Source organism: Montipora foliosa, chromosome 12 (genome assembly GCF_036669935.1).
Source record: "Montipora foliosa isolate CH-2021 chromosome 12, ASM3666993v2, whole genome shotgun sequence".
Taxonomy (NCBI): Eukaryota; Metazoa; Cnidaria; class Anthozoa; order Scleractinia; family Acroporidae; genus Montipora; species Montipora foliosa.
This window is the reverse complement of record NC_090880.1, coordinates 11,391,338-11,405,546: the sequence shown is the minus strand read 5'-3', so window position 1 is coordinate 11,405,546 and position 14,209 is coordinate 11,391,338. Positions and strand designations below refer to the sequence as shown.

General features: G+C 39.4%; 1 protein-coding gene across 4 annotated transcripts in view; it reads right to left on the bottom strand.

Moving 5' to 3' along the window:
* The window catches only part of LOC137979055 (tRNA (32-2'-O)-methyltransferase regulator THADA-like), a 94,978-nt gene that overhangs the window by 45,642 nt on the left and 35,127 nt on the right, over positions 1-14,209 (bottom strand). For all 4 annotated transcript variants that reach the window (XR_011118253.1, XM_068826220.1, XM_068826222.1 and 1 more), the window contains exons 8-14: positions 13,574-13,845; positions 13,154-13,245; positions 11,945-12,044; positions 5,206-5,288; positions 4,954-5,033; positions 4,683-4,748; positions 4,199-4,319 (exon numbers count right to left, since the gene is read on the bottom strand). Coding sequence is in view for 3 of the 4 variants with exons in the window: in XM_068826220.1 (XP_068682321.1) it covers positions 4,199-4,319; positions 4,683-4,748; positions 4,954-5,033; positions 5,206-5,288; positions 11,945-12,044; positions 13,154-13,245; positions 13,574-13,845 (814 nt within the window). In the remaining variant the exon portion in view is untranslated. The remainder of the gene's footprint in view (positions 1-4,198; positions 4,320-4,682; positions 4,749-4,953; positions 5,034-5,205; positions 5,289-11,944; positions 12,045-13,153; positions 13,246-13,573; positions 13,846-14,209) is intronic.

Below are 14,209 nucleotides of genomic sequence, written 5' to 3'. Positions count from 1 at the left end.
GATGTCATCACCAAAGTGCCACCTCCAAAGAACGTGTCAGAGTTCAAGTCTGAGGATGATCAATTACAACCAGAAGTCTACCGAGCGTGATGGCCCCACTACAAAAATTGCTCAACCACCAGACTAACTGGCACTGGGAAAAGAACAGGTAGGTGGCCTCTGAACGATCTAGGTCGTTCCTCAGGTCTTAAAAACTGTTAGTCCACGATGATGACAAGAAGGAGCTGAAATTGACGTGTGATGGTTCAGGATAAGTTCTTTCGCACAGTATGGAGGATGGGTCAGAGCATCCACTTTCATTTGCATCCAGAACCCTAACAATAACAGCGAGGAATTACTAAAATCCGGAGAGAGAAGCACTTGCTGTTATTTTGTTTACATTAGAGACTGCATGAACACAAGCCTCTTAATTGAGTTGAATATGAGAAGGCTATACCTACCATCACAGCTGATCGTATCCAACGTTGGGCATTGACATTTGCTGCATACAACTACACCATGAAGTACAAGCCTGGGAAGAAACACTGCAATGCTGGTGCTCCCAGTAGAATGCCCTTGCCAGTTACGGCCCGGATGACGCCTGTACTGGCTGAGACAGTCCGGATGATGGGATTTCTTAATTCCGCACTAGTGGCTGTTAAAGAAATCCAAGAAGGAACCAGCCCTAATGTCAAACTTCTTCAAGTAGTAAAGTTTGTACAAGGTTGGCCTCACACTATCACAGATGAGGCATTCCAATCATACTCCACAGGGAAACAAGAATTAAACATTCAACAAGGGTGTCTTTGGGGAAATCGTGTTGCAATACCCCCTAAAGCCAGAGAGAAAAAGTTGGGACACCCTGGAATTTGTCATATGAAGTCACTGGCAAGTTACATACGGTGACCAAGGATGGCCTCTGATTTACAGATTAAAGTGTGAACTGCATGGTCTGTCAAGCAAACAGGAGTTTACGTCCTGAAGCCCTCCAACATCCCTGCGAGTGGCCTTGTAAGTCTTGAGTTCGCCTACACGTACACTATGCGGGTAAATGTATTGAAAAAATGTTCATGGTAGTGGTTGATGCACACTCCAAGTGGATAGAAGCATTTCCAATGAACACTACTTCAACAGACAATGGCAGCAACTTTGTGAGGCACGAGTTTGGAAATTTCTTGAAACAAAATGGAATTCGTCACGTCGGAACTGCACCCCATCATCCCTCGTCAAACCAGCTTGTCGAAAGAGCAGTCCAAATCGTCGACGGAAAGAAGTTGAAAGAAGGTAGTTTAGAAAACAGAGTACTGTTTTTGAGCCGATACCAAATTACCCTTGAGATGGCAAGACTGGATCTCATGCACCGCGAAATTGGTCGCAAAAGCAGAGGCCTGATTTACACGTCAAAAAGCGTACAAGATGGAAGGAGACCAAGTTTTTCAAGGGTTTCTTTCAATTTCTAAGTAGCCCATTTTTGCAAAGTAAACGACGTGGATCCAAAGGACTCAGCCCTTTAGGGAAATGGAATGCCCGAAAATGCATTTCACAGGGATTCTAGGACTGAAAACTGACTTCAGGGGTGGCTTAAATCGTAAATATTGGTGCCTGACAACTAAAAAACTTGGGTAGAGCCACATACATGAAAAAAGTGTCTACTAAACAGGGTTAAAGGATTTATTAAATTCTCAGCCTCGGATAATGCAATTCTAGCTTTCTCATTGGTTCATTGGATCTCGGTTACCAGCCATTATAGCCGCGTTTGACCCTACATGGAAATGAATGCAGCAAATATCGCGCAGGATAAAATTTTTGGCGCTTGGAAGACACATCATATCCAACGTGCGCTCATGGAATAATTGTCAAATAAACCATTAAAAAAGGGCCTCTTGATAATAATATACCAGAGAGGCATAGCTAAGACAACCAGTTGATCTGCCACGAATCTACAAAAAATGCTTAAAAAGAAGAGCCTTAATTAACAATAAAGAAACGCGTTCTGTAAAATTGTAGTTACAATAATAATTATGCAGAGAGGCTATTGTTAATGCTACAGATGTTTATGTGGTTATCTCTCTGGCATCTGGATCACTTGATACAGAGATCGTGTGATCAATCATCGTCTACTTTTTCAGAAGTTCCCGAAATCAATTCATCAAAGGGAAAAAAAGCCAAAATTTTCGATCCAGCCTGTGGAAGAGCATACTGCAACACTAGAAGTAAAACCGCCTACTGAACCTACTACAACAGAACTTCCTGATGCCCCAGGGCTATTGAACAGGAAAAATATGTCCTCTCAGATATTTGAGTGACTGTTTCTAAGTGACATTTTGTTCATTTTGCTTAAAGACTTGAGCTTGTTTATTGTTTAGGATCTTAGTGTCTCATTGTATTGTCGGCTTTGTTATCAATCCGCCCAGTAAGTTCACCTAGTGAAAAAACAAGGACTTGGTGCAAGGACAAATTACCGGTAAAACATAAGTTACTATTTCCTTGATCTGTGTGGCATTTAAGGAAAGAATAATGAACTAAATACCAACTAGACCCTCCGTGAGGGTACACTGGGTTGCCTGTGGTACGTGCACCGTTCCAGACAATTTTTTTCAAGTTGGGGGGTCATTAAGACCATTTAAGGGGTCACCCAGAAGTCATACCATCAGAGGCCCTGGCTCACAGGTCCTCACACGTTCGTACGACGAAACAGATCCTTTTCTGAGGTTAAACACCTGGCTACCGGCCTATTAATTAATCATTTGTCAGAAAGAAGAAATTCCTGACCTCTTTAGAAAAAATAAACACGCATTGCTTATGTGTGGTAGTGACATAACACAGCGATTTATTCCATATAAAATGTCAACTGAGCTGTGTGTTGTCTTCCAGGAGATTCAAGTTGTCCTTGCGTAATATGTAGTTCTAACAGTGCACGTTATTGCATACGTAGTGCCATGGTAGAAGTCTGGGGTAAATAGCCTGAGAATACATGTGGTTACTAGCAAAGTACTGAACCCAGAAAGATTGAAGAAAATAAATGGGAATTGAGAAACATTAGTTTCTGGGCTGACATGTTGATAATTTTCAAGCTCACTCACAACTTCTTTCACCACAAGTTGAAGCGTGCCCTCTGAGCAGCTTTGTAATACTAAAATTTACTTAAGTTTCCCTGTCCACTGGGGTTAGTATCTGGATGGGTGACCTCAAACATATACCCCTTCGTAAAACAGAAGCATTGGACCGAAAATACTATTAACGCTAACAAATGCGAACTCAGCAAGGTAAAGATTTTGTTAGCTTGATTTATGCAAAAACAAATATTGATGCAAAAGTAAATTGATACACAGCTTTTAGAAAGAGCAGAAGGAAGTTTCCCGGACGGTCGCTCGAGAATAACATATTTACGACATGAAAACATTAATTTTGAACCGTGAATATAGAATATAAAAGGTTACGATCAGCGACAAACATTTTGGGGGATTTTTTCTACGTTCAGTTTTATTATTGTACTTTTGGTTGCACAAAATCGAAAGTGACATCACCGGAATTCAGCAGGCGCCGTGATTATTTATTACAGCGACCAGTGCTGCCTGCTGGTAACTATATGCTACTCTATTTTCCCGTGCTCTTTCTTGCTTTTTTCGCCGTTTTTCGTCACCATTATTCAGCATGTTTTCTTGTGCTGATCACTATAATGTTGTCTTATTTGGGCTCTTTTTTGCGGTCTCTCTCGTTATTAGTCACTTTCGCCTGTTTTCTCGTGCTCTCAGTCGCCCTCTTTCAAATTGAGCAACACTAACTTGTTGCCTGCTTACTTACTTTTTTCCTCTCTCTTTCCCTTCCTTCCCCGTCCTCGAACACATTTAAATAAATACTTAGCCTCTTGTTTGGTTGTCTTAAAAAATATCTTCGTCGTTTTACGAAACATAGTCAAATGCAGCATGCTGGGTTCCAGCAGTGCGACATTTCACATATTGGCTTACATAAAAAGTTGATCGTACGGACGGTTGGTCGTATGATGTCATAACCAAGAGTTAAAATTCACGCATAGAAATTGATAGTGATCAAGACAAAGAATAAAATAGCACAGCCAGATAAAAAAACAAAGCAATTGTCAGCTGTATACTTCAGTTAGATTTCACCTAAGTTGGTCTACAGATCATCTACACATAATTGCATTTTGGTAAAGCCATAAGACAGTCAATACATAATTTTTTTCATGGGTTCTGCATACCTCTACAGGATGATCCCAGTTAGTCCACACATAATTAAGGAGCTTAGTAGCAACTGGTGATGTGCCATTCAATATTTCTTTCATCCAAGAAGCTTGACATTGTCTACTTGCAGCTATCTGCCTAAACGTAAGTGAACAAGATATCATTCTAAACACATCGTAACCAAAATTCACATAAATGGTTGTTCCAATCAGATATTGGTGGTGGTCACACCTGGAGTCCTAGGCATTTATTGTAGTACGAGTCGCTTCTTTCACAGTCACAGTATCAGTCCCACGGACGTTTGCAGACACACTCCAGGTAATAGCAGTAAGCATTTAAAGCAATAGTATTTACACCACCCACAGAACGAATAAATGGTAGAGGTAGAAATTGCCACTTATTGTATTGGAGTTGGAAGTGGTGAAAGTCACAGTATTGTTGTCAATGACCTTGTAAAGGAAGCAGTAGAGGTGTCAGGAGGTGAGGGGTAGTACACCTTACCTAGCTTGATGAGCCCAAAGAGTAAGGGTTCGAAAAGCAAGAAGACATGAGCTGGATTCCTTCAGGCTAAAAATAAAGTATCAAATCATCAGTAAAACTGTGGTCTCCCAAAAATTACTTTCACTTCACAAAAAAGAGAATTCCTACATTAATCTTTTTAACATACTAAAGTCAAATGGAATTTGTATCGGTTCAATCGTTGCTGGATTCCAAAGTACTGAACAGAGGATGTCATGACAAGCTACACAAGAAAACCAAGCACACCACCTACCCATCACATAGTGAACACAAATCTGGGAACAATGCATCAAACATCAGAGTTCCAAGGTTCCCTTGGGCATTTAAAATGAACTGTTATGAAAGAAAGTCATAAACAGTAAGAGTAAGATAAAAAGCAAGGATATTCTCAATCAAAAAAGTGTCCTGATTTAAATACAAAATAATATATCTCAGACTTCAAAATTATCCTGATTATGCCAAGAAACATTGATGAAAAAAAAACATCATTAATTTTTATTGATACCTCAGTATCCTGAGTCAAAGCCTGGAGTGGCACCATGGAAAGCACACCACGACAGAGACACAGGTGAGAAAAATTCACACTATCTGTAAAGAAAATAAAAATCAACATTGAGTATACCTTTATTAATAAAATGTCCCCTCAAAGCGACAACAATTATACAATGTATTACTTTCATGGCATTTTCAAAGGTTATTGTCACGTTTCTTGTTGTGACCGCCTTATTCTGAAGTTCAAACTGTTACATCTCAAGTCTTTCTTAATGAATTTGCTATTTTTCTTGAGTCAATTGTTCTTTCCCCGTACAACTTGATGACCATGGGAGATTTTAACTTTTATCTTGATTGCCTGGAACACCATGACTCTGCTAAGTTTGTGGATCTGCTTGAGTCTACGGCCTTGGTTCAACACATCAAATTTCCTACTCATCAACATGATCATCGGACAATAATTTCCTTTGCTCATCCACTGCTGATTCCTATTTGTGTGATCACTGTGTCGTTGCTTCCCAACTTAACTTCAGTAAGCAACCTTGTAAGTCTATACTCAGATCATTTAGACAGCTTTTGTGCTATCAACATTATCATCATCATCATCATCATCATCATCATAACATCATTCAAGCAGATCATTCATGAGCTGTTTGAATCAGATCTTTTGAGGCATCCTCTGGAAGGAAGATCTTGATGGGCTTGTCAGCTCTCACAACTCCACCCAGAACCCTCCACCATCTCAGTGCTGCGTTTGACACTGTTGACCGTGTGCTTCTTCTACGCATACTTCATGATGATTTTGGTCTTAAAGCCTCTGTTGTCTCATGGTTTGCATCTTATTTTTCTATCAGATCCCAGCCAGTTTCAGTTGACGGCACGTCTGACGTCTTTCGACTCGAGTGGAACACATCAACAGTTGGCGGTTGTCCACTTGTCCAAGACGAGTAAAAAATTGTGAAAACGAGTAGTTTTCTTCTCCACTAGTCTTCTGGACGAGCAAAGTTATCACTTTCTGAGAAATACACGTGATTTCTTTTGTATCGCACCAACAAGTGCTAAAAGCCTAGAACTGAACAAAGGAAGAATTGCCAAACGAACAGCCATAATGTGCTAGGCATTCTCTTGCCAAATTAGTCTGGGTTCTACTTGAAACAAAATGCACTGTGGGATTCAATATGACCGCCTTTCGTTTCGAGGTCTGATTGTGATTGTATCTTAATGTATTATCCTTTGGTGAATTAAACCGTGAGCAAAAGTATGTCGAAGCAGAAACAGGTGCAAGGCTCACTGTACTCTTTCTTTGGAGGAAAGCAATCATCAGATGATAAAGAAATTAACACAATATCTGATTGAAACACCTGCCCCAAACAAAAAAACACGCAAGTTCCAGGAGTCATGGAAGGATAAATACAAATAGCTGAGTTTTGTAGAGAATTTCCGAATAGCAAAAATATGCAATACTCCCTGAAGATCGGAACAAAAAATTTCCAAAAGGACAGCATAAAAGCACATGAGGCAAGTGAAGGGCATGCGATGAGCTCAGCAGTGAAACGTGCAAGCGAGAGGCCAAGGGAGGAAAGACCCATTCCTGCTCCATTGACCAGACTTGATGAAGAAACGTTTAAGAAAATTGAATTTCTTTTTAACACAGCATATTATTTAGTGTATTTAAAACTTTCGTTTTCTGTCTTCCCACAGTTGTGTTCATTACAAAGAAAGGATGGTTTTTCCCTTGGAAACACATAAATGAATGATCTCGCTTGTAAAGAGTTTTGCAAACACATCTCTCATACTTTCAAGGCAGATCTCCAAGATTCTTTACGTGCTGCTACATGTAAGTTTATATCTATTATGGCTGATGGAGCAACGGATGTCTCATGTTTGGAAGAAGAAATTGTGTACATGTACGAGAGATTTGTATCGGGTGGGGCTCCAAAAACAATGTATGTTGGGCTGGAAGAGGTTGAAAGTTCCAAGGCACCAGGAATTTTAAAGGCAATCAAGTCCGCTATGGATACCATTGACCCACAGTGGATGCAGAAATTAATAAGCACAGGCAATGATGGCGCATCTGTAATGATGGGTAAGAATAGTGGTGTAATTTCGCTAATAAAACAAGATGCACCTCAACTGATTGGGATTCACTGTGTAGCCCATAATTTAGAAGTGGCATTCAGTGACACCTTGAAGTCAAACGAAAGCATGATGAGCATCAAGGAACTTTTAAATGGCTGTTGGAAACATTACAAGTACTCCCCGAAGGCTTTAAGATAATTGCAAGAATTGGCAAAGGCAATGGAAATAAAGGTTGGAAAGCCAACTAAGGGCAGTGGAGCTTGCTGGGTTCTCCATTTGCTGCGTGCCTTACCTGTTCTGTTGCAAAAGAACCCTCCAGCAATCGTTTCTCACTTTGAGCAGACAGCAGAAGCTAGAGATGCTTCGGCACAAATGGAAGGGCAGGGAAGGAACTTGGCAAGAAAGCTTACCAATTCCAGTTTCACCTTCATTTGATGTGGGACATTCTAGACGAAATATCGAGGATCTCACTTACTTTTCAAAAGCATTTTATCTCTATTTGACAGGTGAAAGCTGAAACTGAGGAAGCTAGCCAGACCTTAGAGAATATGCAAAGACGATCTGGAAGACATCTGGCTTTCAAGAAGAAGTTGGAGATGGAACCATGTTCAAAGGGGTCGGTCTTTCAAGGAACAACACATATAGAATATATGTTTGAGCAAAGCAAAGGAGTAATCGTCAGTGAGGCTAAGCAATTTCTGGCCTCAAGATTCCAAGACTTTAGTTGCACAATACTAAAACCTTGTGTTGTTATCAGTAATCAGAAGTCTTGGCCAAGGGATAGAATTGATCTAGGTTTGTACGGAGAACAAGAATTGGTTACTGTGGCCCAGCACTTTCAGGAAGTCCTCAGCAGCAATGGTTTTGACTTAGACCTGGCATAAAACAAGTTTAAGTCCGGCTGAGTTCTGGGTAGAAGTGTTCACAAAGGTGCATCCAGATGATTGCAATCTCTCTCGTGTGTTGATAGTGATTGAGATTTGCCTGGCAGTGGCAGTATCCTCATGTTGCTGTGAAAGGGGCTTCTCTTGTATGGGGAGACTCAAGTCAGAGTATCGAAACTCACTCGATGTTGGCACTGTTGACATGCTCATGAACATTTGCCTCAATGGTCCAATTCCTGAGGAGTTCACAGCTGCAAGAGCAGTTTTGCATTGAAACCAAACCTCACAAAGAATGCGAAGGCCTTGCTTAAAGGATCCGTAATCTAAGCCTAAGATAGCAATGGCCATGATAGTAACCCTATAATTATTTATACATCTATTTTTGCAGCCAAACTGTGAAATCGTACTGTAACTCACTAATGGTTGCGTTTATTTCATTGCAGTTTCATTTATTCACTTGGCAAGCACAAATAACATACGTTTTTAAAAAAGCGAAAATTATAAGAGTGACCAGTAGGTTTGGTGATGGACCAGTAAATTTTAACCCTACTGGTCCTGTGGAAGACCAGACCCAAAAGTGAATTTTGGGCACTGTGATGTTTGAGGAGGAACTTTTCCATGGAGGACAGCTTACATTCAGAAGAACCAGAAGAGGCTGCTATGCAACAGACGTAAAGTCCTCGAAACTATTCTTCACGATGATCATGCCAGACCTAACTGTGGATGATGATGGTGACGCCGAAATACACATGTACGAGGACAACCACTCCTTATGTCCTGGCCCTTCCTATGATATGATGGTATTTACCCTTGACAGAGTCCTTGCCAAATTGTACACCTGGTGTCCATCCCAGAAAGACTACGTTCAAGTTGCTGAACCGGAAGCAGTTCAATGGACCCAAGCAAACCATACTGCTACGAGACCATCTCATCAATGAAGTAACCTCTACTAGAAGTCTCGGTGTTGAAATGGACAACCAACTAAAGTGGGACAGGCATTTAAATGAACTGATTAAATCTTCTTCTCAAAAACTGAATTTACTGAAATCCCTACACTTTCTTCCCAGGCAGGCCAGAATAGGTTTTTACCCCACCATCTGCAACATATGGAATCTTAATTTGGGGTATGTGTGGCAAAACCAAATTTTCTAACTTAGAATCAATGCAAGTTAGAGCTGTAAAAATAATTCTTAATTGAGATTGGTACACACCTAGCAAAGAAGTCATGGCCATGACAAGGTGGAGATCACTGGAAACCATGTACAAAGACAAACTGCTGATGTTCGCTCACAAAGGGTATTATGGTTACTTTCCGATACCTTTATTATCAGTATTTATAAGGAACTCATCAAAATATAACTTATGACAAAAAACGACTAACGCTCCCTAAACCTAAGACTGACATGGTTAAAAACTCTTCAGCTCATAAAGCTATAACATCGTAGAACTCAATAAGTAATAACACGAGGTTAATCAGTGACCCAGGGAAATTCTGAAATTCTTTGAAAATCGCGACATTATGAAATAGACCAGCTTAATGCAATCTCGTTTTTAATTTGAAAATTGCATAAAGACCTTTATAACTTGTTTTGTAGTTTAATATAAGTGCTTTAATTTGATATTTAAGGCCTTGGTAAAGGAAAATGAGGTGTCCACAGAGAAATGAAATTGTCGCACCGCTATTTTTTGGATAGGGTCAAACTATATATCAGATATTAAAGCTTATAGATTGAATTATTTGAATGAAGTTTTGGTTTTTTGGTATTTAATATTGCCTTTTAGCTTTGAGGCATCAAACTCAGAACGACCGAGTCTGCTGCAGAAGCGCCTATCCCTTCACTTTATTGCAAAAATAACTGCACTTTGTTGCATCTTAGTCACAAATGAATGCACTCCAATGCTGTGCAAGGAATTTTTGATATGTTTAGAATTGAAGAAAATATCATGCACCAAAGTCGAAACTCTAATCTCATACTTAATTTGGGCAGAAAAAGCGCCATAAAATCAGTCTCCGATGACAAACGAAAAATTTTCACAGCGTATTTGGGGTAGTACAATCATCTATTAGAACTGAAAATTTAGAAGCGATATCTTAAAACATGTCGGGACAGGAGGTTCTTTGGTGCGCAAATGGAAAAAGCTCTGTCACCATATGATTTTGTCTTAGAAAAAGGTACTGCTAACAGTTTCTGAAAAGATGACCTGAGATTACGTTCAGGGACATAAAACTTAACCAAGTCACTCAAATAAGAAGGAGCTAAACCGTTTAGAGCTTTGAAGGTAAAGAGTAAAATTTTAAACAATTATTGGATGAGGTTTTTGTGATATCCAGAATAATCAAGGTCGAGGTAAGGGTTATCAGCCGAAGCCGAAGGCTGAGGCTGATAACCCTTACCGAGACCTTGATTATTCTGGATATCACAAAAACCGAATCTAATAATTGTTTTATTATACATTGAAGCAAACCTAGAAGTCATTGTTGTGCTTCTTCACTGACAGCAAGCAACACAAAGCGCGCGAACTTGACATGATTACCCTAAGAAATCATGCACTGCGGTCATACATGACATGATTACCCGTGACCTTGGCTGATCTTGACATGATTAATGTATAATCTGCAGTTATGACGTCACGGGCGCTGATTTCGAAAATTCACTGTAGGCTTTCGGCCAATCAGGAAAGAGATAGTGAGCTCAATGTATAATAATAAAAATAAGTCGCTGTTCCACTGGCAGCCAATGAAGATCTCTAAGTACAGGTGTTATGTGATCATGTCGTCTTGCATTTACCACTAGACAAGCAGCACTGTGACAGTTCTGAACACATTGAAGCTTTTCAATCTGATTCTTCGGCAAGCCACAGAGAAGCGAGTTGCAGTTATCCAACCTGCATGTCACAAATGCATGGACAAGGGCCTTTGTGATTTCCTCAGAGAGGAATCTTCTAATGCGAGCAATGTTTCTTATATGATAAAAGGAGGACTTAGAGATGGATGGCACCTGTTTCTCGAAATTAATCTTATCGTCCATGGTGACCCCAATATTACGTGCGGCACATTCATTCCGTGGGTTCTATCTTACATGTACTCTGTTACAAGTGAGAACATGATTAAGCCCTTGACGATGAATTGTTCAGAAGCAATCATCAACAGCCACCCTCTCATGGTTCATCCAGAGATCCTAGTGACCTGGATCCGCTTACACCGACCTAACCGTGATGTATAGTTTACTAGAATCACTGTTGGGATACAATATAGTGCAAGACTTAGTAAGAGGTGTTTCACTTAATGAACCCTTGCATTTCGGTGAAGGATGCAGTTCATTTAAGCCCATTTCTAACAAGAATGTATTGTTGCATCATTGTGTTTGCATAGAATGTAGTTTGTTTGTTTAATTAGTTTGCTGATTCCTTCGTTCCTGTGTGTATGTGCGTGCACGCTTGTAATATGACTTGGTTTCTTTGGTTTTTTTGTAATGAATGAGTTCTGTTCTTTTTGGAAAGGAAAACACTTATGCCGTCAACAGCAAGGTTAACTGGAAACCCCAGTTCCTCACCATCAACCATCAAGGCACTTTCATTAAAAATAGTGGTCCTCTAAGGAGTCGAGAGCCGAATGTTCAAGGCACTCTACATGTACCTTGCCCTTGAGACCTTTGCTTTGCATTTTTCTATAATGTACTAGATATGTAGCTGATTATTTTCCCATTCTGTTATACTGTGCCTTTTGCTGTGGAGTAGAGGCAAAATTCAAAGTTTTTTTTTGTCTTATGTAAAAATGATGGTGCTTACCTTTAGATGTTTGAAAAATAGACATTATCTTGGGATCATCCAAAACAGATTGAATTGTCTCTCCAGGCTTAACATGAGATGGAAATATCAACTTTCCAACCTGATATGGCAAATCAACATCACATTTTAATATACGACTGCAAAAGTTTAAAAGAATGTTTTTTCATTCCCCTCAAAAATGTCTGACAGTGACTATTTTGCTGTAAAGTGAAACATACCGGTACCCTGTGTTTTCATCTTATTTACAATGTATCCGAAAAGCTCCCATAATTAACCTAGTCGGAAGCTACGGTATAACAACAAATTTGTTATTTGGTTATTTTATAATCTCAGGATATCAGGACCCCTCTTTCCAGGCAGGGCATGTGATAGATAAGGCAAACTGAAAGTTGCATTTATTTTCTATGGCTTCTACAGTAACCTTTAATAATTATTGCAGTATGGGTGTCAAGAATCCTATCCTGTTGCACACAACTTGTCTCAAGTAGAGCTGGTGCTCGTTTTTAGTTGGGAGAGCTGAGTGAACTTTGGAACTTGCATGCTGGGATTCAAGAATGCAGCGCTGGGATGCAGTCCATTAGTGATATATGTCCATTACACTACCGGTATATGCATCCCTACAGATTTTTCCTACAAAATCCTCCTCTTCTTTTTGAACAGCTGTGACATGAATTTTGTTAATTGTATCAAAAATTTAACTATCATTGCTTGTACCATATACATCACCACTATTTTTAGTTTTTGTCTTTCAATGTGACAGTCAACTTCTTGAAATGTATCATGATGTTCCTTGTGTGTTTCATAACCGTGATATTATTATATATATATATATATATATGTATGTATATATATATAGATAGATATATATATATATATATATATATATATATCAAAGTGAAAAAGAACCAGCAAAACTGATATGAACTCCTTTAATAAACTCTTGTTTTGGAAACCAAGGTGGGTATCCAAAGCAAGTTTTTTGGATAGGATACTTATAAAAACAAAATCCTGGATAGCGTAAAGAGAGATCCTTTACAATCTTCTGGGATCCTATAGTAAGTAGAATGGTACAATGGAGATGTTACAATAGGATCCTAAAAAATACTCTAAACATGATTCTATCAGCACCTTACTAGGGTCCTACATGTAGCTAGTAAGGATTTCTACTAGTCAGGGAGGCTAACATGGTCACAAAGTAATGGTACATACTGTAGGGACAAAGGCATCTCCAGGGCACAAGACTTTCAGAACAACAAGGATGGCCATTCCTGCTGTGATTCGACAGTCTGGGAAGAACTGATCTTCAAGTCAAGAGCAAAATTATGTTTAAGTCAAGTACAAGTAACATTAAAACCACAAATAAGGGCTTCACAAGTGAAAAGTACATTTATATTAACCTGATAGTATTAGAGTACTGGATATTTACCACACATGACTAAAGAATATTAAAACTACTTTGTCCAGTTGAGTACAAAAAACGTGTACTGGTGGATTGAAAAAGCTTAAACTTCCTGTCTTTTTCCTGGACAAAACACTTCTCTGAAATTGTTCAATTCAACACTGTGACTTTCCAGTTGTAATGACTTGCTTAATTACAGAGCACATGCAAGCTAAAAACAAGTACTGTACCATCAAACATCACTGCACAAAGGTCAGATAGCATTTCTATCATGATATCCTTCAAAGGTTTTGTATCTTCATGGTGGTTACTACAAATTTGGTTTCTGCAATCTGCTGGAAGAGGTGTGTTTTCCATCTGGCCATGTGACAGGGTCAGCTGGTCTAATTTGCAACACAGATTTTTTTGTATGCTTAATTTTTGTAGAAAAGCAATAATGGTCTTGATTGTAACCAAACAGTCCCACATGAAAGCTGTTTGAAGAGTGGGAGATGACTCAGATCTAAAAAGAAGTGTAAGATAAGATAAAGCTTAATGAGTACTTGCCCCAAAATGCCATCTAATCAAATTAAATGTACAGACACTTTGCATTTTGAGTGCCTCTTAAAAAAGGAGAGTCAGCTGTTTTCATGATGGTTTATGGGCCTTTTTAACATGGCGACCATTTTGAGTCCTGAGGGACTGAAAACTTCTGTTTGCACCCCGGCTCTGAACACACTTCCAAACACATCAACTGGAGGCTCAGGGTATGAACTCTATTGTCTTTGACCAGCATGCATGGCCGCTTAGTGACATAAGATAAATTTCCACTATGCCAACTAGGGGAGTCAGGCTGGCAAAGTGGTCATGACAACCATGCTTCCCAC